The sequence below is a fragment of the Podarcis melisellensis genome (assembly GCF_964234715.1).
Source record: "Podarcis melisellensis genome assembly, chromosome: 1".
Classification (NCBI taxonomy): Eukaryota; Metazoa; Chordata; class Lepidosauria; order Squamata; family Lacertidae; genus Podarcis; species Podarcis melisellensis.
In genome coordinates, this window is record NC_138528.1 from 79,419,140 (window position 1) to 79,446,191 (window position 27,052).

Below are 27,052 nucleotides of genomic sequence, written 5' to 3' on the forward strand. Positions count from 1 at the left end.
GAGAAAGTGGATCTTACCGCTTCTTGGAGCAGCTTTTTCTGGACAGGATACGACCCATTTTTGGTGTCAACTCCTCCAGAAATGGATGATCGAGACGTTTTGGAGAAGGATCAGACCTGGATTCTACCACCCCTGTTGGGCCGGACTCTCCCCGAGCCACGTTTCCTAGCGCAGTCGAGTCACCCCACTCTCGCTTCCGAGGAAGCTCCCGCCCTTTTCTTTGCTGGAGGCGTGTATGCGTGCAGAACACCTGCTCCGAGGCGCATTTAGCATGCTACTGGTTTACAGAACACCCTCACCCAGCCCCCCTTCCAGTGTAGCAGCAGAAACAATCCCCCCCAACCCTTTCTCTTTCCTTCTTTTAATCGAAGTGCTCTTCGTGTGTGCCATCGGGTGAGCGGGGAGTACGACGGCATCCGCTGGGGACGCGCACGCAATCGAAAGGAGCACCCGTCTCTCGCGCCGCTTGCTGTGGCTTGCCGCTACTCCGCGCTGCGCCTTGCCAGCCGCCCGCCTTGCAATTCCCTCTCCCACCAGCAGCAAGCAGCAAGTGGACGCGAGTTGAGGGGAGGCGAGCGCAAGACGCGCGCGCAATCAGCCTCGCAGGCTCGTGGCGCGCGCCAGACGGAGAGCGCGCGCGCGCACACACACCACACACACATCGAGGGGAGGGGAAGGGCTCGGGAGGCTTGGCATGTTCCTGTGTGGACGAGAATCAGTCCGCGAGCCCAGGAGCGGGAGGGCGAGCCCCTGCCACTAAGGCGCCTCCCTCCCTCGCTCCATTCATTCGCCTGCTCTCCTCATGCCGGCGGCTCCCGCTCTTTCGCCGCCCGTCGCCTGGGACTCCAACCTGTTTGTGGAGGTCACTCTTGGGCCGCCAGCAGCCTGTGGCTTCTTCCCTCCGCCGCCTCCTTGCAGCGTCTGATGGTCTTTGCTCCGGGGAGGCGAGTCGGAGCTGGGCAGTGAGCGAGGAGGAAGCAGCAGCAGCAGCAGCCCCGTCGCCCTCGCACGATCTGGGACTTACAAGCCAGGCAGCCATCCCCGCCCCATCTCTCACACCCACCGGCCCCGGAGGGATTTACTTTGTCAGGAGGAGCCCACGGGGCTGACGCGCCGCCGAGAAGATGTACCTAGACCCTGAGGCGGCCAAAGGTAAGCGCGGAGGAGCCCCCTCTCCCTCGCACGTCGGTCGGGGCAAAGAGGACCGCCGCCCCGCCGCCTGCCTTGTGCAGGCAGCGCCGAGCGCTTGCTCCGGGTTGCGAGTGGGCAGAACCGCCGTCTTTGTGTGAGCGCCTATGTGTCTCTGTGTGTGAAAGAGGCGGAGGTCGCGGCGCTGCTCCGCGCACCTGAAGGAGGAGGAGGAGGAGAAAAGAAGGCGAAGAATGCCCGCGGCTGATTGGGCGGGGAAACGGGGGGAGGGGGGTCGGCACCCCGCAAGGAGGCAAAGCGGGGGGGGGGGTGCAGGAACGTGTTAGCAGCTGCGGCTCCGGAGGGCGGTGGCGGGAAGCGAGTCCTGAGGCGGCGAGGTCTCTGGTCCGAGGAGCTGAGGGAGGCTGCGCGGGGACTAACAGGGCGCAGCGGGCTTTTTGGCGGGCGCAGCCTTGAGGGGAACTTCTCGTGAGAACCCCGAGGTCGCCTCCTGCTCTTCGGGCACCCGAAGGGGAGGAGGAACCAGTCCCACGGCTGGCGTCGCTTCCGGGGACTGGCGGCGCCTGAGGGGAGCGGGAGGGGGATTCGAGGTGGGACTCTCGAAGGCTGAGCTTGGCGCGAGGCGCCCCCGCTCTCTGCTCGCTTTCCTTCAACGCCTTGCGCCTTTTATCTCCGCCCCCCACCCCACAACTTAATTCCTGCTCCCCTCCGCCTCTTGCTCCCTTCTTCCGGGCTTCCTTGGACTTCGCGGAGTTTCCCAGTTGCCTCTACTTCTCCCCCAAAAGTCACTCTCGGGTCGCCGCTTCTCTTCTTCGCCATGAGTCACGAGCCGCTGCCCTTCGGAGCCGCCGCGACCGACGAGGCACCTGCTGTTCCTGCAAGTGAAAGCGCTGCAACCTGACCGAAACCGCGGCCCACCGGCTTCCCGGCCGGGCGGGATGAGGGGAGGCTCGCCTGCCTCCCAGATACGCGCGCGGGCTTCTCTGGCCGGCAGCGGCAGCTCCTTCCTTCCATCAACACGTTTGCTGTCGCCCGTAAACACTTGCTTTTCTGGAGGGAAGGTAGCCGGGGTGTTTTGTTTTGCTGATCTAACGCGGTAAACAGGCAGCTTTCATGAGCACAGCGTGCACAAATGCGCGCAGCACATACTATATATATATCTCTCGCATTTTATATTCTGGAATTGCTACCAAATCAGCTTCTGGCCCTGTACTCACAATAGATGATACAATCCCGCAGGGACATGTGGCATCAAGACTGTGGAAAGCCTACACTTTCTCTGTTGCCTTGTGTGTAGAGAAAAACTGCAGTTCATGTGTATGGGGAGGGTGTGTGTCTTGCCTTTAAGTGACAGCCTTGAACAAGCTTCTTGTGGATGTGGCATTGCCTTCAGAGCCTCGGTGCTAGATCAAGCGATGATTTATTAGGATGCAGGAAGATGCCGGACCTGGAATAGTTATTTTCTTCCCCTTCCTAAGCCTGTATGACCATGTTAATGCATTGGCCTGATTTCTGAGAAAGTGTCAAGCAACCACTTACATATCTAGCAGAAGCCTAAGGTTTATGCGAGCAAGCAAGAAACCTAATTTAACTTGTGAAAGCAGAATTTGTTGTCCCATTCAATTTAATGGAAGTCTCCCACAGTGTGGCCAGAATCTACTTCTCCAGAGGATCTCAAGTGATTTCACTGTGACTAAAAAGAAGCTTATTTCTTGCCTCCTCAGTGTAGTGGCCGAAGCCTGTGTATCTGATACGCTCAGGTGGACAGATATTCCTGCATGATATAGTAGGTAGAATGTGAGACTGGGTCTAGGGGACCCTGGTTCAACCCCTACCTGCCACCCACAGAGCTCACTTGCTGTGCCAATCTTGGGCCAATCTATCTACTCTGCCTCACAGGTGGGGGAAAAAGGGAGGTGGAGGGTGAGCCAGATATGCCGCCTTCTTGGCACGTCAGGGAAAAGGTAGGATGCAGATGCAATAATAGGTTGCCAACAGCTATAGGTGGAATGCCCTTGTGCCAGGGGAGAGTACACCTCTGAATACCAGGTGGTTGGGACAAATGGGAGGGATGTTGATCATGCGGTTTATAAGTTTCCCAGAAGTATCCAACTCGGATGGAGAACCTGTGGCCCTCCTGATATTGTTGGACTCCAACTGCCATCAACCCCAGCCAGCATGGCCAATGGTCAGGGATGATGGGAACTGTAGCCCAGCAACACTGGGGGTGGGGGGTGGGCAAAGGTTCCCCATCTCTGATCTCTATTGGAAAACATTGCTGGGCTAGATGAGCCCACAATGCTCCTCTTATGCTCTAATTTAAAAGTTATATTCAACGGTGAGCCTTAGTGATATCCTGTGACAAACATTACCAGGAGCTAATTGTACAGTACTGCATTTGTAATGTTCTCTCTCTCTTAGTATTTTGAAGGTTGCTGTCTTATTTCTTTCACTTTTGTACAAGTGTAGGTAGGAAGAACACATGGCATCCATCCTCTACCGCATTCACTGTTAATGCCATTAATGCATGCAATCCTCCAATCCAAACAGCTGTATTATTTTCAGCTCAGCTTTCATAGGCCTCTAAATCCACTTTCCTCTCGCATTAGAAAATAGAAAAGCCAAGACTGCGCACAGTGCTTCAAGAAAGTCCACTAAAGAGCAGTACCATCAGAATATTTTTCACATTCACCATCCTATTGTCAATAGTTTATTTTTCACAGCTGTACTGTAATCTACAGTATATGAAGCAGAGATGTATATCAAGCTGCCTACTCCTGTTCATGTTTCTTTGCTGAGATACTCCCATTACTGCAGATCATAGCACTTAAAATTCTTGCTGAGTAGATACTTTATTACAGATGCAGTGTGATGTAGTGGTTAGAGCACTAGTAAGACCTTGGTTCAAATTAGCTCTCACGCCATGAACTTTACAGAGTGACTCTTGGCCAGTCCCACTCTTTCAGCCTGACCAACCATTATGGGGTTGCTGTGAGGATAAAACTGGGGAGCAGGGGGGAATCGTGTACACTTTCTTGAGCTCCTAGCAGGAAGGGCAAGATATAAATGTAATAAATAAATGATAAAGGTCAGCTCTATTATTTGGATTGGGAAAGTTTTGTGCTCTGATAAAGTCACACTCCAGTACTATTCCAGACTTTCATTGCTCCACACCTGTCCACTTTCTTTCTGTTTAGCCTCATCATTAGCATCAAATGAATTAGCCTGATGAACTGTCTCATTCCACTCTACTTGCATTTCTGTGATCTTTTTTGAACCCAGCTGCATTAATGAGAGTTTGCCCTTACCCTGCCCCTACCAATGACCACTTACAAAGGGAGGACACTGCCGTAGCTATTCCACAGCACCAACAAGCACCGTACAATAATATCTTAGCATGGCTGTTCGGTCCCTCTCTCTTCTTTTATGACCTTGGTTGAAATGCATGGGCAGCTATTACTTATTAAGAGTCAAGACATTGACCAGACGTGGAGGCCTGGCAAAGGAATTGCTGTGTTGGGTTAAGCCCATAACGCAGTTCTCAGCATTCCATCTACTCACAGCAGCCAGCCAGGTACCTCCAGGGAGGCTCGTGTGCATTACGTTTGTTCGTCCTCAGCATTTGGTTGTCAACACATATGCTGCTTTTGAAAGCTGAGATCACTTCTACATCCTAACTGACATACACTTACCCAGTTTTTTTAAAAAGGCTTTATGTTGGCAGTTTCTGCGACTTCCCCACCACATCTCATTGACGCACGTCTTCCTTTCCTCTACCAGCATCCTACTAATAGAGCAGCAACAGATGAATGCAACCCCCCCCCACACACAATCTGGCACACCTCCAGAATCTTCTGCACCTCCTATTGGCTAAGTAATAACACTATCCTAAGTGTTCCTGAACTTAGTTTTAAAGGAGTGCCATAAAAGCGCCCTTCATGCCAGGATATTCATCAGACCTAACTGGGACTATTGAGGGTCCTACTCTGTGGGGCAGGACTGCAGTTCAGGGGTAGAGCATCTGCATGCAGAAGGTCTTGGGTTCAACCCACAGCATCTGTAGGTAGAGCTGGAAATGTCTTCTGCTTGAAACCCGGGTGAGCTGCTGCCAGTTAGTGTAGACTGAGCTAGATGGACTACTGGTCTGACTGGGTATGAGGCAGGTTCCTGTGCTTAAACTCCAGAGCATCTCCACTCTTTGTGCATTTTGCTGCATTCCATGACTATGTTGTGGAAACATTCCCAATGTGATCATTCTTTGCTACATCCTTGTGGCTATTTGTGAAGTTCCAGAGCTTTCTCTATGTGAAATGGCACTTTAGTCCTAAGCATGCTTATTGCTTAGGAATGTCCTCCTAGGTATGCTTAGGGGTCACAGTGGAAGTGGGTGAAAATTAAGATCAAACTGTCTTCACAAGCATGCTACAAGACTGTATGCATGATGTGATCTGAATAAAAGGAATCATCTGAAACATCCTGTCAATAATAATGGCTAAATCAGAAGCCTGTAGGCTGACCAGTCCTATGCAGTGAGACCCCCAACTGGTCTTTGGAGGAAATACAAGGTAATCGGTGTATACAGTGGTACCTCGGGTTACAGACGCTTCAGGTTACAGACTCTGCTAACCCAGAAATAGTACCTTGGGTTAAGAACTTTGCTTCACGATGAGAACAGAAATTGTGCTCTGGCAGCGTGGTGCAGTGGGAGGCCCCATTAGCTAAAGTTGTACCTCAGGTTAAGAACAGTTTCAGGTTAAGAACAGACCTCAGGAACGAATAGTTCTTAACCTGAGGTACCACTGTACAGGAGAGCAGGATAAGCATTTGCCTAGAGAAATATGGTCCATGTGGCATATGCAGCATGAGAGTTCCAGATTACTATGCTGTGGTGTGTTCTGAAAAGCAACAAATAAGATTCTGGCTCTGAAAGAATTTGAATCTTCAGTCTGTAAAGATTCAATGTGAAACAAAATGATGACACAATTCCTCCTCAAAAGGGGGTGGAGGGCTTGAGTGAAGTGCTGTTGCAGCAGGAGTTTGCTAACCCTGTGGCTCTTCGGAAACAGTTTGACTCCAACTCCCATCAGCCTCAGCCAACATAGCTAATATTCATGGATGGTGGACGTTCTAATTTGAGGGGTCACAGGTTCCCCACACCTGCACTATATCAACAAAACAGCAACTAACTTACTTGTGGGCTGCAAGAAAGTGGGTCTATGATAGTTCAGAAAAAGATGTGAAAGTAGTGTGATTTAGAAAGGATTTTAAAGGAGGAGTTGTTTCTCAATGGTTATGAAAGGAGACCGCTAGGAAGCACCATTCAAAGAAAGCATAAAACGGGGTAGAGCTAAAAGGAGATTAACACGCATGAAGAAAAAGGCCTGTGTGTGTGTGTGTGTGTGTGTGTGTGTGTGTGTGTGTGTGGAGAAAGTGTTAAAATGTGGAGAGTGGGAACTTGAAGCACATACCACATTTAGTTAAAACCCCTCTTTCAGTTTCTGAGACCCCACAAAACAAATGGTTAGAAAAAGTGAAGATGGTAGTAGCATGATTTAACACTGTTCACAAAGCTTCTGCTTCAAATGGTGTCACTTTGGTGCCTGTGTGGCTTATAAACTGATTAGGTCTCCCCTGGATAAAAGGCACTTTGCTGTGTGATGCATTGTTAATTATGATTAAAGAGAAAACCAAAGTTTAATACAGATACCAGCAGTAAGGGGAAGGATGAAGTTAAATGAGAGGTAAAGGCTAGAGTGTAAAGAAGCTTTTCAGATATGCTGTGTGATTGAATCAAGAAGGGCTATCCCTAAAGGACCTTTTTGGAGAACAAGAAAAGCAGGGAAGGAGACATCTGAACACAAGTTGCCATTAGGCAAACCATTGCCTGCTTTCTAAAGTGGTTTCAACATGGCCATGCCAAGTTGCAAAGTGGGCTGGAGACAACAGGTTTAGATGACTGGTTTGCCTTCACCACTGGGTTATGCAGGCTCCAAAAAAGCAGTTAGCTATTGCCCCCAAAGTTATGATTACTGTTTATTATAGACTTACTCACATTGAATGAGAACTTCTTCCATGCAATTGAAAACACTGCTCTGCAAGAGCAGCACTTATTAGAAAGGCTTGAAATAAAAGCCACTTCCCAGCGGAAGGCAGATTATGTGTTTTCAAATAGTAACTTCCCATGTTGGGTGTGTAACCACTTTGGTTTTTCAGTCCTTTGTGCTACCCTACAGAGAAGTGAGGGGAAATTGATCACTCCTGACTTCCCCATAATCTTTTATCAAGTGCCAAAGCCTGGTCAAACACTTCTCTGCTAAGCAGGGTGACACTAATGACCAACTTCCCAAGTAGTTATATGCAGTATGTGGCAAATTACAGAAGTGTTTTTTGTATTCATCATTGAACAGCCCTGATTGTGTGGACAAAAATGTGGTTAAAGGGCAGGCAATGTCTTCATTGATCTTGAGGCTGCAGGGACAGAGGTGTGTGTATTAAGGCTGAATAAGAAGTGGGCTCGCACTGCACAACACACACTCTTAGAAGAGGGAGAGGCCTGTGGCAGATTGAGCGAATATCAGCTACAGTGGTACCTCGGATTACATACACTTCAGGTTGCAGACTCTGCTAACCCAGAAATAGTACCTCGGGTTAAGAACTTTGCTTCAGGATGAGAACAGAAATTGCGCGGCGGTGGCGCAGCAGCAGCAGGAAGCCATTAGCTAAAGTGGTACCTCAGGTTAAGAACAGTTTCAGGTTAAGAACGGACCTCCAGAACGAATTAAGTATGTAACCAGAGGTACCACTGTATTATTATTATTATTATTTTTAGGACAGTGTATGATGGGCCTCATTGTTGCGCTAGCTGCAGAAAATGATGAGGGAGGAAAAAACGACTGCAAAATGGCATCTTGTGGTATGCCTGATCAAAGGTGCAGGCAATGGGAGTCTGAGGCTCCTACCTCCAAGGGGAAGAGAGACCCCCACTCTTTCACCCCTCTTTTGCTTTCAGTTCAGTGAACTTCCTTTTACTACCGGGCTAAGAGAGTCTGTGGCCATTCCTTGCCAAGGCCACCCTCCTGCTACTTCAAGGGATTGCTGATGGGCTCCAGGAAGGGAAGAGTCAGACCCTGTTCCCCATGTGGCAAAGCCCCGTGTGCCCAGAGAGCCAGCCTGGCGGTTCCTCGCGAGCCTCTGGGCTCTGCCCTCTCGCTCTGCTTGCTCGCCCTTCGCGGCCTCAAGAGTTGTCTGAGAAGCCCTCGCTCGGCAGCCGAAGAGCAATGCCTCCTCAGGAGGAGAGAAATAAATGAGCACGGCGGCGCCTTCAGAATGTGCGCCTCTTTTCCTCTCGGTCTCCGGGCTGAAGAAAAGGCACGAGTTCTTGATGAGCAAGTGTCGGGGGACTCCGGAGCGAGAGGCTGGGGAGGAAGGCTCGGAGTTGGGCTGGTTAAACATACGATGAAATAATAGCCAAAGGGTTGCGGAAAGAGAGAGAGCCGCTGCTGGGCTTGCGCGGCACACGCTCCCTCTCCCGGTGGCGCTGCTCCACTCGTGGGCAAAATTACCCGGGGCGGAGCCTGCGGTGCAGGCGCGGAATGATCGGCCCTCTTTTTGCCTTGCCGAGCGACACGCCCTCTGCCGCTCCCAACGTGCTCTCTTAGCAGCGGCGGCGCATAGACTCCCCCCCCCCCCAGCGCGCGTGTGGACGCACAAACACGGTTGCTCAAAACTGGCTTCCGAGTGATCCCAGCGCTAAAAGCCCTCGCCGCCTTTTGCTACACCCTCCCTCCCTCCGCTTCCTAGTTAAATCCGGATCTCTTTCGTGCTGTTATGTAGAGCTGGTGATGGCGGACCTCAGATCCCGCTCTCCCGCTACGCCCCCTTGCTATTGTTACTCCCCGCTTTCTAATTCCTGGCTGCTAAACGCAACGCCTTGCTCCGCCCCATTGATCGCCGCCTTATCACCACGTTCGGTCTGGGCTCGATCTCCCCCCCCCCCCTTCTCTGAACTAACCGAAGCAAGAGAAAAAGACATTTGCAGGCAGGAATCCTTTTGCCTGGAGCCGGGCAGGAGGAGGCCCCTCGCCTGCACCCGGATATTCCTGGGTGGAACTGTTGCATCACGGAGAGTGCCGCCTTTCCCCTTCTCGTCCCTCGTCTAGATCCCGCCCACTGGCTGTAAAATTCCTCCGATGCTGCTGCTGTCAGGTGCTCGCTGTCTGCCGGAATAGCTCTCGCGGCGTGGCTCCCCGCCCATTCGCCCCCTCTCCAGCCCGTGCAGCAGGTGAGGTCAGCCTGACAAATTTAAACTCGAGGACGGAGCCGCAGGACGAAGCTCCCACGGCCTCATCCCACCTGGCGCTCAAGCTGCTAGAGAGAGGCAAAGCCACCAGAGAAAGGAAGACAGATGCTGATAATATTGCTGCCACCCCTCAGGCCCCCAGGGGTTCGGCTAAGATATCTTACGATGTATTTAACAGCAAAAGAGGAATTATTTTTTTGAGGTGGGATGGTATAAATGCAGGCAAGAAAGTTGCCCTCTAGGGATTGTGTTTTAAAAGCAGGAAGCTATGGGAAAGTGGAAGAGCATAAGTGCTAAGCTTCGCATCTAGAAGGGGAATGACCAGTTTTGTGAACATCTACTCCCCACCCCCACGTTAAAAAACAAACTAACATGAAATCTCCACGTTCTCCCTGCTACTGAGAGATGCCTGGCCATTGTTGGGGAAAGAAGATGCTGGACTCAATGAGCTGCTGTTCAGATCCAGCAGGGCTCCTTCCTTAAGGTCTTAGGATAAGGATGGTGGGGTCAGTTTAAGACATGTGCTAGGAATCTATAGTCCCCATATATGAATGGCTTCAAACATGGTGAGGAGGCCATAGGTGAGAATGTGGGAATGTTAAGGAAGGTAGGAAAGAATATTATCCCTCCTCACTCACACTAGTGAGTAAACAGCAGGGCCCATTCCCTTTGCAACTTATTGGAAGCAAGTTGATGATTCATTAGAATCCTTTAATTAAGCAATCCAGTCTGGCTTGTCCAGTCTGGATTGTTCCTGATAAGTTTCCCCTTTATTTCCCTCTTAAAATAACAATAACACAACACAACACAGTCTTCTTTAAAAGTAAGAATAAAGTTTTACTGTAACTCTTGTGGTTACAGTGAAAAGGAGTCTGAGCTACATCTCAGGCTTCCTTCCTGTGTGCTTCATCCTATCTGAAGGTGTAGCCATGTGCTGGCTAAGAGTCAGGAGAGTCCAAGAGTAAGAGTAACAGAGTAAGAGTCGAAGAGAGAGATGGTTGCGTGACCAGTCCTTTTTATCCGGTCAGCTAGGGTCATGCTCATCTACCTGGCCACACACAGGGGGAGGAAGCTCCAGAGCAGGTATGACAGGAAGTCCTCCCTGTCTGGAGCCACATTCCCCTGTGTGTCCATTCTAGGCAATAGGAAAATGTTGTACTTGACTGCTCTAGTAATAATACAGAATCCCACAGAATCATAACTGGCTTGTACTTTATGCTTGCCCTCCTGTCCATCTCATGTAGAATTGGATTTTTGTGTCCCCACCTCCTTAGAAATTCTATAATCACAGTCTTGCACCAACATCTCTTGTCTCAGTAGTTCAGAGTCAGAAGCAGCTGCACACCATTCTGAAGACAGGCTTCAAAATATAAGCCTGCTACTTTGATTGAGTTGGGCAAGAGACAGAAGGCCTCAAATGAAATCTACAAGCACTATTCCCTGTCTCCCTCAGCAGCCACCCAGTTTGACCCAAGCCATGCCCTTGTAGTCTTCTAAAAACAATTTATAAGGGGCTGACAAAACACATAAGCAGAGCATTCCTCCTTTGTCAATATGCCCCCATAACTCGAGCACCAGTGCTTCACCAAGTGTTTTGCTCAGGTATGTGCAGAAAATCCAGGATCGCTAGAGAATCTTCACCACCTCTTACCATAGACCATCTTGTGTGTGTCTCTAATAAATGTACAAACTGGTGCATATACAACAGAATAGCAATCAGGTGGAGAGTAGCTAGAAACATTAAAGCATTTGTGCAATATTGGCGGTGGGGTGGGCATGGACGGACCTGTGGCCTTCCTGATATTGTTGGACTCCCAACTTTCAGCAAGAAGGAAATCGTAATGCAGTGCAAGGAAAGCAGTTTACCAGCCTATTGGGTGCTGCTCATACCAACATAAAAATGGGTGCTGGGTCTGATGTGGAGCTGCGAGAACCAGATTGAGCTCACTTTGGGTGACTTTGAGCAGAGCTGCTATATATGCTGATTGCCTCATGTAAGGAAGATACATGTATGATGTAGCACTGTCGTCTGTGAGCCAGGTGCTCCCCAGCCAAGCTGTTCAACAGTTGGAACACCCACATACACTATGACATCATTGCATCCAAAGATGTTGGCTGTGTAAAGTCTGTCTCCCCCTCTCTATCTGAAGAACATAGCAAGTGTCCTACTGGGCAATGAGAGCTCACACTGGAAGTTGTGTGTAAGGCAGAGGTGACTGTCAGGTTTGAGATGAAGGAGTGGGGTGCAAACATTAAGATGGGGCTAGAGAGAAATTGTGGGCTGCTGACTGGCTATCCCTCTTGTATGAAGAATAGTTCAGGTGTTTCCTCTTCTATGGGTACATAGGCTGTCCAGCTAATAGACATATTTTCATGCCTACAATGGAAAAACTGCCAACTCAAATATTATTAAACAATTATCACAATATGAACTTCAATTTTCGACTATATATATCAATATATCTCCCAGCCCTGCACAGAATTGTCTTCACATTAAGTAGAATAACAGATGAAATGTTTCTTGCAGCCTAAGAAGGTTGCAAGCTTAAGTAACATTTTTTTAAAAATGTTTGACTGTGCTATAGAAACAATTAACCATCATCTCAGGGTTAAGCTTAATAAATTTACTGCCGTGCTATGTTTTAAAGCCCTATAGGAATCAGGGCAACTAACAGCAGCCTCCACCCAGGCTGTCCTTATCTTTGTCACAGCTTCTACCTAAGTCTCTGTGACTCTCCTTAAACTCAGCCCCGTATCTGCCAACTTTAAAAAAGCATGAGTCAGATTACTTCAAACCGTGAGATTTAGATTTATGTCACACACGTTCCCCTTTTTAAAGATAAATGAGGTTCTATTTTTTCCTTGGTTTATGACCATGGCACATGCTGCAGGCATGTTCTCTTTGTAACTATGAAAAGTAGATTTTCCCCCTTTTAAAAATGTAAGATTCTCATCCCTCAGTTCCAGGATCTCAGAGGTTCTGAAACCTCACGACTCTGCATGTAAAATGGGAAGAGACTGTGGTGGAAAAGTACTGTGCCAAAATACGTTTGGAGAGACTTGAGCAAGGTCATCCTTGCTTCAGAGGTGAGGATGCTAGGCAGAGGATCAGTGGCTGTGTTTGTGCCATGGAGGTATTTATTTGCTGCATGAGTTTCTCAGCTTTTCTGCGAGGAGCTCAGGGTGGTGTACAGGAGCTTCTCCCTCATTATATCCTCACAACAAGCCTGTGATTGTAGTTTAAGCTGAAAGTTGGTGATTGGGCCAGGGTCAACCTGTGAACTTGGGTGAGGAAAGATTTGAACTTGGGTCTCCCTAGTCCAAAAACCATCAGTCTGCATGCTACGTTGCAGGAAAGGAAGCTCATTCCCTTGCTGGTTTCATTTTTCCTAAAGTGATGAATCTGCTGTCTAACCTCATGCCGTCACGTATCATGGTAGCATCTGAGCAACCTTTCACCCCATTCCATCTGTTTCCTCTTTGTCCTGATTTATCCTCTTTTCGTTTCTTCCTCTCTGTGCTTTCCTGAGAGTCCTATCTGTGATCAGCATGTTCAGGTTTGCAGGAAGCAGGACAGACGGGTACCCAGGTGAGATTGCCACTGATAATGCAGAATAAGAAGGATGTGAGACAGGAGGGAGAGGTGACCTTGTGTTAAGTTAATCAAGTCTGAGTGGAAAGTGGCCAATCGCGTAAGAGCAGATAAAGCAGGGCTAGTGGAGGAGTCTGAGGAGATGATGGAATAGACATGAAAATGTTCGTAGTCTGTGAGGCATTATTGCACCCAGTTGTTTTGTTTTATTTTTACAGCAGCTACATCTGAGTTGGAGCATTATTGGTTTTCATTACTGCATGATATGATTCTGTTGCAAGGGAAGACGTTTCCAAAACTGAAGATGCTCACTTACCAATAGTAATAAATATTTATACACAAATAGTACAACTTAATTACCGTGGATGCCATTTCACTAGTTAGTTAAGCTAGTTCTAGAGCAATTATTTCTGTCCATATGCAGAAGCAGAAAATGGCTACTCTGGAAAGCTGCAACCCTGCTCCTAGTTACACACATGTAATTCTGATTGAAACTGGTGGAACGTGATGAAGATGTGAAGGGCTACAGACTAAGGGTTTGCACTAATGGCAGGAATAAAATATCAAAAGATCTCTTTCAGTGCCACTGGGGATCTTGTGTCAGAGATGTAGAGAGAAGGTATGCTAGTAGTATACATTCTACTTTTCTTAGTCCAGCTGGTACTGAACAATCATTAGTTTACAGAGCATGGAAACCACTCTTTGGGATCAGGGATAGAGAACCATATCAGAGGTTCAGAAGAGGTTTGCTAGGAAGAGATGGTTGGCTTTGCTGCTTATATAGGAGAGTGGAGAACTGTATCCAATTAACGTTATGAGCATATGGAAATTACATTCATTCATTGTGAAGAGCAGACATGGAAAAAAATCCCATTGTGTTGTTGTCAAGACACCTAAAGTTTGATGACCTAGGTGAGAAGAAGCAGAGTCACAAGGCATGGCAATTACTCTGAAGCAGTGTTCTTAAAACCCTCATAACTGAGCTGTATAGAACCTTGATTTTGTGTTGGCACAATGGTATGCAGATGTCCTGCATGTGACAATGAGTGTGATCTGAGAGAGGTAGGCCAAGCTATGCTCCAAGCTCTTTCTGGGGACACACATGAAACGAAGTATAGACCTTATGAGATTCATTCATTCATTCATCTTACATTTATATCCTGCCTTTCCATGAAAGGCAAACTCAATGCGGCTTTACAAAATAAACATTTAGAACATAAAACAAGTTAAAATGCCACCACCATCATAAAAATACACAAATTCGCAGCGGTAACAGCATCATAAAACACATTCAGCAAGCAGCAAATAAAACACAAAGTCAGAGACTCTGAGTAAAAAATGCCCACAGGAATAGAATTGGTCTTAAATAGCTCATTTAAGAAAGGGCAAAGAGTGTGTCCATGTCAGAGACACCTCTTTTGAGGAAGCTATTCCATCTCTTAAACACTGCAACTGAAACGAGGGCTCTCTTTCATTCCAGTCAACTGTTTTCATTGGCAAAGGGGCCCCTGGAAGCTGAACACAGATCAGATCACATGACAGGATATGATCTTTGAGGAACCCCTTCTCTCCCAGACCAAAGGCAACACATTGAATTGAGCCCAGAGTTGAATTTTGGCATACTTGGACTGCCTTCAAGAGTAGCCCCACATAGCATGCATTGCAGTAGTCCAACCAGGCTGTGCATGAATGACCAAGGTTAGATCTAATTTCTCCAGAAAAGGACACAGCTGGCAAGTCAGTTGTAGTTGGGTATCAGTGACTACTAGCCATGATGGCTGTGCTTTGCCCCCACAGTGGGAGGTTGCAATGGTTCTAAATACTAATTGCTCTTGTGCTCAAGTCTAGTTTGCATGCTTCCCACATGCATCCAGTTGGCCACTGTGAAAACAGAAGGCTAGACTAGATAGGCCACAGGCCTCATCCAGCAGGCTCTTCTTATGTTATTATGAAAAATGCAATCTTTTCCACCACTTCAAGTTGTGCATCCATAAACACAATTAGATCCAGGAGTTCCTTCCACTCCCCAAGCTGTAAATGCTTTGCTTCAGGCGGAGTGCAACTCCACCCAGTGCTGCCTGAACATCACTTCTAAGATAATCAGGACCACAGCCAGCTGTAGCCAGCCAATTGTGGCAAAAGGGTTGCAATTTCATAGTTTGGACCCTCATTTTAATCTTATTTCCATGTAATTCTGTCCAAACTTCAATAGGAGCCAGCATTTTTCTTAGTCTTTCGTTGTTACACAGTGATTCAGTAATCAACTAAGCCTCAGCCCTAGGAACTATAGAATGATACAAATCTGAAGTAAGTAAAGGAACATGTACAAATCAAAATCCTAACCACATGGTAGTAGGGCATCCATTTGGGAGTAGCTAGCCAGTGAGTGCACACCTTTTCTTATTCTACGGTGTCCTTGATATAGTAGTTCATACCCTCAATTACTTCAGCCTCCCTTTCAACAGGGCTCACAGCAGTGATCCTCATGGCTTGCTGTAAGTTCTCTACTCAATAGGTCTGAGCTATTGTGAATTTATAACACCCACTCTCAGTTCTTTACATTGGTGGAACAGAAAATACTGAACTGATTGCATTTGGTGTGTGAAACCCTAGTGGTTTGGAGTCTGGGTAAGACTCCCTCAGTCTTATTGGAATGGCATCAGCTACACGTGCAATTTAACAGTTATGTTACCACACCTCAGTCTGGGTGGACGCAATGCCTTTCTAATATGGGGAGGGTTAACCACATGAAATTAACCCACTACTAGGGAAGTCTGAGTGGGTCTGTGGCTATTGACTGAAATCAGGATGTGAGCAGGCAGAGTAATGTTTCTGGATGTGATTCCCATTAGGATTTGGGCACTTGTCTGGGGGATCAACCCCGTGGCATAATTTGGTGTGATGGTGCAGTATCACATATTAGGTGAACCTGTCCTGTGTGTGTTTATGCACAGTTGTAAGTGTGATGGTCCAGGGTTGCAGATCTGTGGCTACATCAAAGTTTACTACTATTTTATGCAGATTGTGTAGCTCCCTAGAGCTGTCCAATCAGTATAAAAAAGGAGCTTTTTAGCCAATGAGAAGTCTTCTTATCCTTTTGTTGATTGGAGCCAGTCATAGTGACAAGAGGGTGAGTCAGCCATTGAGGATTGGCTCCTGGGATCACTCTGGAGAAAGCACACAGGAAGAAAAGCGAGGAGTTGTTGTTCTGTGTGCTCCGAAGTTACGCATTTAGGAGCACTGAAAACACAAGGCGCTTTAGGTTCAAGAGAATGGTGTGCAGGTTCTGCACAATGGAACTTCAGTGAAAATTCAGCTTGAGTCACTGTGAAAGAACCTATTTGGAGCATTTCAAATCATTTGCCTCTGTATGTGCATAGTAAATAGTGGATCTAGCTGAAACACATGGAGTTCTGCATTGATCATTGCAACGCATCGTTGATTATTATTATAATTGCACAATTATATGATTGTTGTGTAATCTTAGAAGGCTGTTAATCTTGGAAGGGGGTGTGGCTGTGAGGGGGTGTGGCTATCATGAAGGGACCCTGCACTTCTGAATTTGCCACTACACTACTGTGCACAGTAGCCAATCAGTTCATGCAATACAAGATAAGCACACAGGAAAGTTGTGCTTGCTAGCCAGTTTTCCCTAGATATTTTTTGTTGCCATAGCACCAGTCCCTATTTGAGCTGAACCCAGCCATATTGGTGGCTAAAGATACCAGCGCAAAACAGAAGGGAGAGGTGATGACGGAACACAAGTGAAACAGAAAGGATGTTGGACTGGAATATTTTTTGTATACCAGCATTCCTAAGGTACTGCCTTCTGGGACAAAGAAAGATGCAGAGTTAATTCAGACATTTGAACAGATGCTTCCCCCATCCCACCTGTTTCATGCAAACTATCCCTGTGATTAGGGTTGTGTGGAGAAATGCTTGCTTGAATGGGGCTGTGCTTAGCAAGGGCATAGCCGGGGGGGGGGCAGCTGCCCTCCTAAATCAATAAAAAATACTTAACTTAACTAACTGAGGTTCTGCCGCCCACTTCCCCCACATGAAGTCTGCCCCACTAACATAAATCCTGGCTATGCCCATAGTGCTTAGGCTATAGCCCCAGCCATAAACAGCCATTTCCATAATAGTGTCATGGGGCAGAATGTGCAGGAACCTGCTAAATGAATCCTGAGAAATGAGAATGTGTGTGGTGTGTATGTTTTTCCTGGTCCTGAGGAATGATCCATATTGGTATTAGACTTCAACTCTCTCTCTCTCTCTCTGTGTAATCAATATTGTATGATTTCCACAATCGGAACTAGCAGCACATAGCTGACTTCCCATGGTAAGCATAATGTTGTGCATGGCTATCTAATATTGTGTTATGCTGTATTTGCCATTTCTTAGGGGGATGTGAGCTTGGATAAATTGGGAGCAGGGAAACAGAGAGCACCTCCTCATTCTAAATTTCTCCTCATTACCGGTAATTTCTGAAAAGAGAGATGCTGGGCCTCAAGCCTGTCTGAAAGCCAAGTCCTTTACTTAGAAGCCCTGCTTTCTAATCCCAGATGCACAGGAGCTGGCTGTAGCCGCTGAGGGATGAGGGAAATGCATTTGGCATTTGCTCAGAGGTGTTTTCATTGCTATTATTGGCCCATGTGTTCCAAGGATGGGTACTGGCATTCAAAACAGGTTTCGAAGCTGAGGCCTTGTTCCAAGTTGAAGCCCTATCCTGGGCTAGATTTTGGTTGCATAGGAATCAGAAAGTGTGCCATACTTTCTGATTATGATTCTCTCTCTCTCTCTCACCATGAATGTGTATAAATAATTGAAGCCCTTGGAGGCAGAGTGGGAAAGTGATTTTCAGTGCTGCCGAGGTGTGAAAGCTGGTCCAAGGCAGCCAGCAGTCTTTGGCGTTTCCTATCTCACGTCCCAGAATACAGAAACTATTCAGAAGGTTGTTGCTGCAGAAGGACAAGGATCTCACTCCAGAAGAGCCCTGAAGGGATGCTGCTTGCACAGGACACGGCTGAGGTGACGCCGCCTGCTTTCTCTCCCTGCCTCCCGCTTGCTTTCTCTCCTGCTGTGAAACATACAGAGGGTGAGGGAACTGCACTAAATGTTTAATGAGACCCTGACTGAGCAAAGCTGGAGGAACCACAGTAGGAGAAACTGTTCTCTCCTCTAGGGTCACTGATTTTACACATAGCTCGCTCCATGGCAGCACCAAAAGCCCTTCCCTCATGGGAATGAACACATAACATTGATGCTTCCTGCAGGACTTATTAGTCACAAAGCAAGCAAGTTCCCCAACTCAGGGCTGCAATGAGATTTCAACAATATGCTGATATTACTGTCCTGTTGTGAGGCAGCATAGCTCACAGATAGGGAGGCTCAACCAGTAGTCTGGAGTGATGGTGAGAACTAATATTGATAAGAATATCAGGTCCCGTGTGATACATGCTAGCAGTGATACGTTACGTTCCTAGGAGTGCTTCATAACAGAGGCCAAGTTCAAGGGAAACAAAAAGGTGAGGCACAATACATCCCTCTCTAGGATCTGACTACCCCTCCAAGGCTTCATCTTCGTACTTGAAGGAATGGCGGTCCTTGCACAGACAGCCTCACTGGAGGTTGATCCATTAGGGCAAATGGAGCACTCTTCCCCAAATCCTAGTCAGCCCTCAGCCAACCTCTGCCTGCCTTCCTATTTACCTCTTCCTATTTACAAGCAATCCTTGGGTGGCACTGGCTGCCATCTTCCTCCTCTTGAGTTTCAATTTAGGTGTTGTAGAACTCAGCAGGGAAGAGGATGGGGGCAATATTTCAATTAGTTGGCTCTGACTGCCGGCTACTCTGTCTCTGTCTGTTGGTGGCCACTGGGCCTTCTGCCTCACTAGTCTCAATGGAAACCAGTCACTACTTGGCAAGCTTGGAGTCAAGTGTATTATTGGTTCTCCAGGTGGAATCTACACACACATATAAAAAATGCTGTGAAAATATTTTTTTAAGGAAACGTTTTTAAAAACACATTGAATTTAGCATAGCTGACTGTCTCCATCTAGTGTCACATTTGTGTATTACACTTTGCAACAAATTTAAAGCATTTTATTTGCAGCTGTATAGCTGAGTCCCATGACTTCTTGCACAAATAAATGGGCTCTGGGGAGTGAGAGGTGTCTCACATAGTGGGTTTGGTCCCTTGGGGGAATTGGGGTCAGAAGGAGCTGCCTCCTTGTGTCCTAGTTTGAGGGTCACTGGGACTGGTAGCAGGGACCACACACCCCTTTTTACTGCTTGAGGTGCAACAGGAACTGCTACCTTGCCCTGCTGCCGCCACCACTTCGCCTGCCTTGCTGCTTCCACCATAGATGGAGAAGTAGCACTGACATTGTCATCACTTTGGGGTGAGATTTTACATGCTCCCCAAGATTTCACACAATTAGGGATGCAGCTTCTGCCTTGGGGGCATCTGCCGCCTGAGGCAGCTGCCTCGTTCTTCCTAATGCAGGCATAGGCAAACTTGGCCCTCCAGATGTTTTGGGACTGGCTAACAGGACCAGTGGTCAGGGATGATGGGAGTTGTAATCCCAAAACATCTGGAGGGCCGAGTTTGCCTGTGCCTGGCCTAATGGATGAGCCAGTTCTGCCTAGTAGCTCCAGATTGGCAGTCTTGGGTTTGGCATCCAGGACTAGTTTTGCGCTATGGATGTGACCTGCTCCTCTTTCATGTTTATGTCCTGGCTATTGATCAAGGCCAGAAATATGACAGTTGCTGCTTCTGCAGTCCTACTCATTCCCATGACATGTACTTTGCTCCTACACCTTTTGCCATTTTTTTGTTTTGTTCAGTAATTTTGTTTTTAACTGTTGTTCAGTCTTGGGTGCCTTCAGGTAGAAAGCCAGTGTAAAAATGAAACACAGTAATAATACTCAGAAACTGGAGAGAGTTTCACACCAAAAAGGTCAGTCTTTGACCTGTGATGAAAACATTTCTACATTTATACTGCTGAATTAAACAGGAGCCTCAACAAATGCTTTTCAATTACACTCATTTTTGCAATTCTGAATATATCCAAGAGCTGACCTTTAAACCTCGTGGGGATTCATGCTCCTGCTCCTATATCTGAAGTGGTGTCCTCAACACCAGCATCCTGCGCTGCAAAGGATCCTGGGATTGGGCAGTACAGCCACTACACAAGCTGGCCCTGTGTGGAGCAGATATGTAGATGTGTGCAGAGGAGGGCGACCAAGATGATCAAGGATCTGGAAACCAAGCCCTATGAGGAACAGTTGAGGGCGTTGGGTATGTTTAACCTGGATAAGAGGCGACTAAGAGGAGATATGATAGCCATCTTCAAATATCTAAAGGGTTGTCTGTCACATAAGAAGATGGAACAAGCTTCTTTTCTCCTGTCATGGAGAGTAGAGCCCAAGCCAAATGGGTTCAAGTTGCAAGAAAGGAGATTCCGACTAAACATCAGGAATAACTTTCTGATGGTAAGGGTTGTTTGACAATGGAGGAGACTCCTTCAGAAGGTGGTAGATTCTCCTTCCTTGGAGGTTTTTAAGTAGGGGTTGGATGGCCACCCATCAATGTTTTAGTTGAGATTCCTGCATTGAAATTGATTGGACTAGATGACCCCTAGAGTCCCTTCCAACTCTACAATTCTGTGATTCTATGAATCGATGTACAAGTGAATTAGTATTCTTTGTAGCTCCTGTGTGTCTCTGTCTTCAGCTGGGCCTGGGCTTGGTGTTCATGCTCTCCTCTTGCATTCATGTAAACATTTGTGTTCAGCTGGCTATTGCATGAATGTAAATGTTCCATCCACATTGCATAAAGCTCCAAAATAATGTATTATGAAACATGAGCAAATCAAGCATGCAGTGCTAACTATCCGAACAGCTACCCTGATTTCTGCTTACAACTTGTCTGCCTGTGTGCAGAACTGTGGGTGACTGATCATTCAGTATAGATTGGTTACCCATTAACACACATTAATCATCTTGCCAAACTTGCAGTCAGATTGGATTTTTGCCATTCTTCCAGTGCATGCTAATGAACTGAGTGGGGAAGTAAATTTGGGTTAATGATTGTGAGTATTCACTCAGGTGTGATGTCAGACTGCTTGCTTGTGTGGAGTATGCTCTCTCCTTAGTGAGGACTCAGATCAGGGTTATGGCCATTTTGCAGCCAAGGTAGGCAACCTTTTCCTGTCAAGGGTCCCATCCCATTTGGGGGCATAATCTGTGCAGGCCCAACATATCTGCAGTGGATGGATCACCCCCTTTTCTTTATTTCCCTCTTTCTGATAACCCCTCTTTCCTCCCTGTTTGTGCCCAGTGGGCTGCCAAGGGATGGGCAGATAACTGTTTCCACAGATTTGAACTGATTGCTTGCAGAGGCTTTTGAAATTAAGCCCAAGGGCCACATGGCTCTATAGGGTTGCAGGTTCCCCACCATGGATTTACAGAATGTAGACCAAGAATTAGGGATTTACAAAGAAGGTGAATTTCAGGCAGCCTCTAGAACTGGGGTGCAACAGCAACCACTGTTCTTATTGTTTATTTCAAAGCCAGAACAGAAATGTGAGCTTGTGCTAATAGCATGATGCAAGGCAATAAGGAAGTGTGGTTAGGACACCTAATCCAGAATAATCTCAGGTAGAATATTTACATTTAAAGAATGATTATTTTAATTAAAAATCAGAACACTGCAGGGCTTAGGCAGAAAGGCACAATAAAATTAAAATGCATTTCCAGATAATTCACTTTGCTTCTTTCACTTAATCCTGTTTAAGGCATGCCTTGCTCACACATGTTCACTTACCTCTCCAGAGGTGATTCCAGGATTTAAAGTGGTTACCAGCAGGCAGATCCCCTTGGCAGGATCCCCACCATTAGACAAAGGACACATGGCACCCCGGCCAAATTCAGGATGGGATGCAGTGATCATCATGAGAATCAAAATGTGTGTTAGGACTCATCTGGTGCTTTCCTCTCAAAAACCCACTCTCTAACACTGAATTGGAACAAATGGAAATTCAGGCTTTCCATGGATTGCCATTTGTTCTGATTCAGTGGTAAAGAGTGTGTTTTTGCAGTGAAAGTGCCAGTGCAAAAAGAAAAAGGGGGGGGGGGAAGAGCTAGGACAGGACGCTTTAAAGTGCAAAAATGTGTCTAGAACGTGGCACAAAAGTCTGGATGAGCCCTTAGTGTGTGTTCTTTCAAAGAGCTCCACCTAGACAGCAAAAGGTGTGGAGGGAGAGAAGTCTTTGCTTTTCAGGTCTCTAGACCAGGGATGGGAAGCATGAGACCTCCAGATGTTTCCAGACTCCAGCTCCCATCATCAGTGCCCATTGGCCATGCTAGCTGGGGAAGATGGGAACTGGAGTTCAGCAACACTTGGAGGTCCATAGTTTCCCCAGTCCTGCTTTAGACTCAGTGTAAGTGTCCTAACAAATGACAAGTAAATATAAATGAACCAATCATGGACCTTCATTTGAAACAATAATTTCCTAGCATTTTTGACACAGATACATAGACAGGAATATACAAATTCTTAATGACAGGGTGGTGACCGGTAGCTGTTACAGAGCCTTAGCTGGTGATGTGTGTCACACAGAGTTGGCAAAACTATTCCTGTGTGCTTATGGAGATGCTATGATTGTGACTGCGACACAATGTTTCTGTGGTACCCATTGCCGATTTTCTAATGGCTTGCATCTTCATTTTCTGCTTTTCATCAGTGTTTGTATGTCACTTGTGGCCTAGGAAATCGTCTAAGAATGGCCTTGCAAATGGAGGCTGGAAGGGTGGGTGCAGACCCTCCAAGCGTCTCTATTTTCCAGGGACAGTCTCAGATTTACAGAAGGCTTTCCGGTTTCTGACTCAGTCCTGAAATGTCCTGCTTTTCTGTGAATGTCCCAGTTTTAATTGGAGAAATGTTGGAGGGTATGGAGTTATGCGACCCCTGAGCCAGGAGATAAGCAACTATACAACTTTTAAAAGATACCTGAAGGCAACCTTGTCTGGAGGTTTTTAATGTTTAATGTTTTATTATGTTTTATATATGTTGGAAGGTGCCCAGAGTAGCTGGGGCAACTTAGTCAGATGGGCAGCATATTAATGATAATAATAATAATAATAATGGTAAGGGACCCCTGACCATTAGGTCCAGTCGTGACCGACTCTGGGTTGCGGCGCTCATCTCGCTTTAGGTAAAGGGACAATAATGGTATAGGGTGTCCCTATTTTCATTGGAGAAATGTTGGAGGGTATGTGGGTGGTGGACGCCAAGGAGAAAAGCAACACGTTTCTTCTTCCCTAAGGCAGTGTTGTCCTTGGCCTATCTAGGTAAGCCAAGCAGCTCGGAAAGACCCTCAATGAACTCTTAATTTCCCTGTACATGCCCCATGTCTCTTAGTCCCACATATCTCTTTATTTATATGCTCTGAACTCCACTAGTCTTTCTTGTCATCCACCTCATTGGCCTGTTCCATGCTAAGTACTTGCAAGGCCCCCTCTTACGATCTGATCCTGCCCCAATGGGAGATAGGCTATAAGAAGCAATTGAAGAAAAGGCAAGAAGCCACAGTTCAGGCAGTTATGAGATAATCAGTCCCCAGGTAAAAGTTTTCTCTGAATCCTTATTGAAAGGAGGAACTCACAGGAGGCAGTTACCCTGAAATAATTCCTCTATGCCACACAGTATTTTTCAGAGTTCACTCAATAGTTGGTGTGGGGCGATTTGTCAGGTATATATCTATGAATAACTGTATTTTCAGTGAGGAATAAATCTCAAGTCTAGGCCAATGGATCCTGCTCACCTATGCTTTTTTAAAAAATAAAAAATTAAGGAATTCTGGTTATTACCCTCCCAGATGAATTACTCATTATTAAAAGTCACATAGGGCAATTGCTTTGTGTAAATCAGCTGGTTTATATTCCCATTCTGGAGGTGGTTTTTTTTGGTGGGGGTGATTTACTATGATAGCTAGATATACTTGTCCTAAAGGTAAAGGTAAAGGTACCCCTGCCCGTACGGGCCAGTCTTGACAGACTCTGGGGTTGTGTGCCCATCTCACTCAAGAGGCCAGGGGCCAGCGCTGTCCGGAGACACTTCCGGGTCACATGGCCAGTGTGACATCGCTGCTCTGGCGAGCCAGAGCTGCACACGGAAACGCCGTTTACCTTCCCGCTAGTAAGCGGTCCCTATTTATCTACTTGCACCCGGAGGTGCTTTCGAACTGCTAGGTTGGCAGGCGCTGGGACCGAGCAGCGGGAGCGCACCCCGCAGCAGGGATTCGAACCGCCGACCTTTCGATCGGCAAGTCCTAGGCGCTGAGACTTTAACCCACAGCGCCACCTGCGTCCCTATACTTGTCCTAGAGAATGTCTAATCCCTTTATTTAATCCTGTTAATCTTTGGCTTTGGTGATGAAGCAATCAATTCTGCAGACTAATTATATGTTGTGTGAATAAGTATTTTCTTTTATCAGTTCTGAATTTACCACTTTCCATTTCCATTTAATGTTAATCAACAGTTCTTTAGAGGGTGTTAAAAATCCCTTATTAGGAACAGAGAGTCACTTTGAGGTAATAGCTGTTGCTGTTGAAGCTTTTTAAAGACCAAACAAAGTCACATGCAGAGAGGAAGGAAAGAACAGCCAAGATAAGAAGAGGCAGCTTCTGGCTTTCGTGCTTGGAGTTGGTAAGGGCTAGAGAAAAATCCCTGACAATGCATGTATTACACACAACCTTAGTAGCCACTCAAAACCCCAGCAAGGTCAGACTGAAGCATCATTTTCAAATTGCCTTTTGGTCTCAGCAGTGTTGCAAAAGGAAGTTTGTACAGGCTATTGTATACAGGCTATTATTGAACCAAAGGCAAAGGGGCAGGCAAAAGGCAGGCAGTATGAGATAGAAAAGATGGAAACAGGACAGGAAGCAGTGAACCAGGAGCTGAGTTATGTGACCATTTGAGGTAGTGAGATGTGGGCTGACTGGATGCAATTTGACTGGTTTTTATTTATAACCCTCCCTGTGTGTGTATATATACATACTGTAATGGTTATAGGGGTTGCTCGTGCGTAAGTTGCCGCCACTCCTGGCTAGGTTGCCTGGTTAAACCTTTTCTGGCTGGACAGCCCTTCACTTCGTGGCTGTTCAGTCGCTAGCAGCATCCGTCAGTGGGCGTTTCTTGAACTTCTTCCAGCAAAGAAGTTCTTTGACGCCAAGTCTACGCCTACTTTCCCTGCGCGGAAGTCTTCTGCGCAAGGTGGGTGTGGGTAGCGGAGGACCCGTGCTCTCCCCGCTGGTCTCCAGCGAAGAGTCCTGGAGCCCCCTCGCTGATTCCCCCATCTGCCCCCCTTTATCCCTGGTGTTACGCTGATTTCCTTCCCCAGCCGATGAACTCCCTCTCTCCCTGCTGGGCCCTTCTCCAGCATCGCTTGGGAGCCTTGCCTCCACCTCTGGCTCCGATGTCAGTTCCCTGACACATACATACTGCTATGTCATTTAAAAATATTTATTGCAGTTTATAGCAATAAAACAGTACAATAAAAACTATATAAAAAGTTTAAAATATACATCAATTAACCATTGTGAAGATATGCATTCTTAATAGACCTGGCAGAAAAGAATAGTTTTCAGCAGGCATTTAAATGTTGGCCCAGAAGGGCCAATGACATGAAAGACTTGGTTTGTTTTTGTTGTCAATGAGCCTCGCCAACTCTGGGAATGCCTAGTCACACTCCTGCAGATAATCTCAGTGATTGAGCTGGGATACAAGGGTTCAGGCGATCCCTGGACCCAAGTTGGTTTTTTCCTTCCACATGTGAACAAGGCATATGATTGTCCAGATCCCAGCTTTTCACTATCCACCTGCATTTTACCATGCCATCACTTTGTCCATTCAGGGATGTCTATGAAAAGATGCCTTCTACAGATTCAGACCTTTCAGACTGCCTCCAAACTCTCAGTCAGAGGTCTTTTCCAGACCGGTTAAGGTCTTCTATCTAACTGGATCTTAGATAACTGAATCTGGGGCTTTCTGCACGAAGGGAAGAACTGTGGTCATTTCTGAAAGGTACAACATCCTCTCCCCACCCCTACCTTCGACAGCCAGAGGGAAAGACTAGATCTTTAATATAAGGGGTAGTAACTTCTTCAAGATGATGGCTAGCTTAAGGATGCTTTGTGACATGATAAAAACAGAGATCTTCTGATGTAATTTCAAGACACTCACAGCTTGGGTCCAGAGTGGAAGGCATCAAACTCCATTCACCACTCAACCATCACCTAACTGCCTTTTGGTGAAAACAGCTTTTCAGAAGTGGGTAATGGTGAGGCTTGTAAAATCGTAATACATGTTGTTCAGGAAGGATCTAAGTATTTAATTATATGCATGGTATGTGTGCACGCATGTGTATGAGTGTAAAGTTCACAGTGAGAGGGCCAACCCCCATGGTGATGATTCTAAATTGTAGACAGGTTTTGTTTTGTCATTTTGGATTGCAGACACCTTAGAAAGTTTTCATTCGGAATCATGCAACACTGAGTATAGTGGGGGCCCATATGTGACTGCAGGCTCTAGATCCTAACATAATGAAAACAGCTAATTTGGCATGCTCTTGTATTCTAATCTGGCAGGTGGCATTTTTCGGATTCAAGAATGAGACATCAGTGGGCAAAGCAGTAGTCATGAAATGAAAATATGTCTTTCTTCTGTCTTGCAAAACCTTCTTTAGGGAAGCTGTCAAGTTTGCCTTGTAAAACATTGCTCTAAAAGGACAGGGACCTTGTCTGATGAAAGTTAACTTAGCAGAACAGAGATTTGGAGAATGACTAAAGCGAAAGAAGCAGAGCCATGAAGTTCACCAGTACATTTTTCTGATTAAATACTTTGTGTGCTTTTCCATTTATTTGTGTGCACTCACTGAGAAACATATACATAGAAATGCATGCTAACCTATTTTATATAAGTTTTGGATAACTTGATAAATCTCTTT

The 27,052-nt window shown here is 46.6% G+C and overlaps 1 protein-coding gene across 2 annotated transcripts in view; it reads left to right on the forward strand.

Moving 5' to 3' along the window:
* The first annotated feature begins 562 nt into the window (after nucleotides 1-562).
* Nucleotides 563-27,052, forward strand: part of SYT7 (synaptotagmin 7) — a 219,492-nt gene continuing 193,002 nt past the window's right edge. The window contains exon 1 of one of the 2 annotated variants that reach the window (XM_081930603.1): nucleotides 563-1,152. In XM_081930603.1, coding sequence (XP_081786729.1) covers nucleotides 1,125-1,152 — 28 coding nt within the window. In that variant the 5' untranslated portion in view covers nucleotides 563-1,124. The remainder of the gene's footprint in view (nucleotides 1,153-27,052) is intronic. The other variant, XM_081930607.1, reaches the window with a different exon arrangement.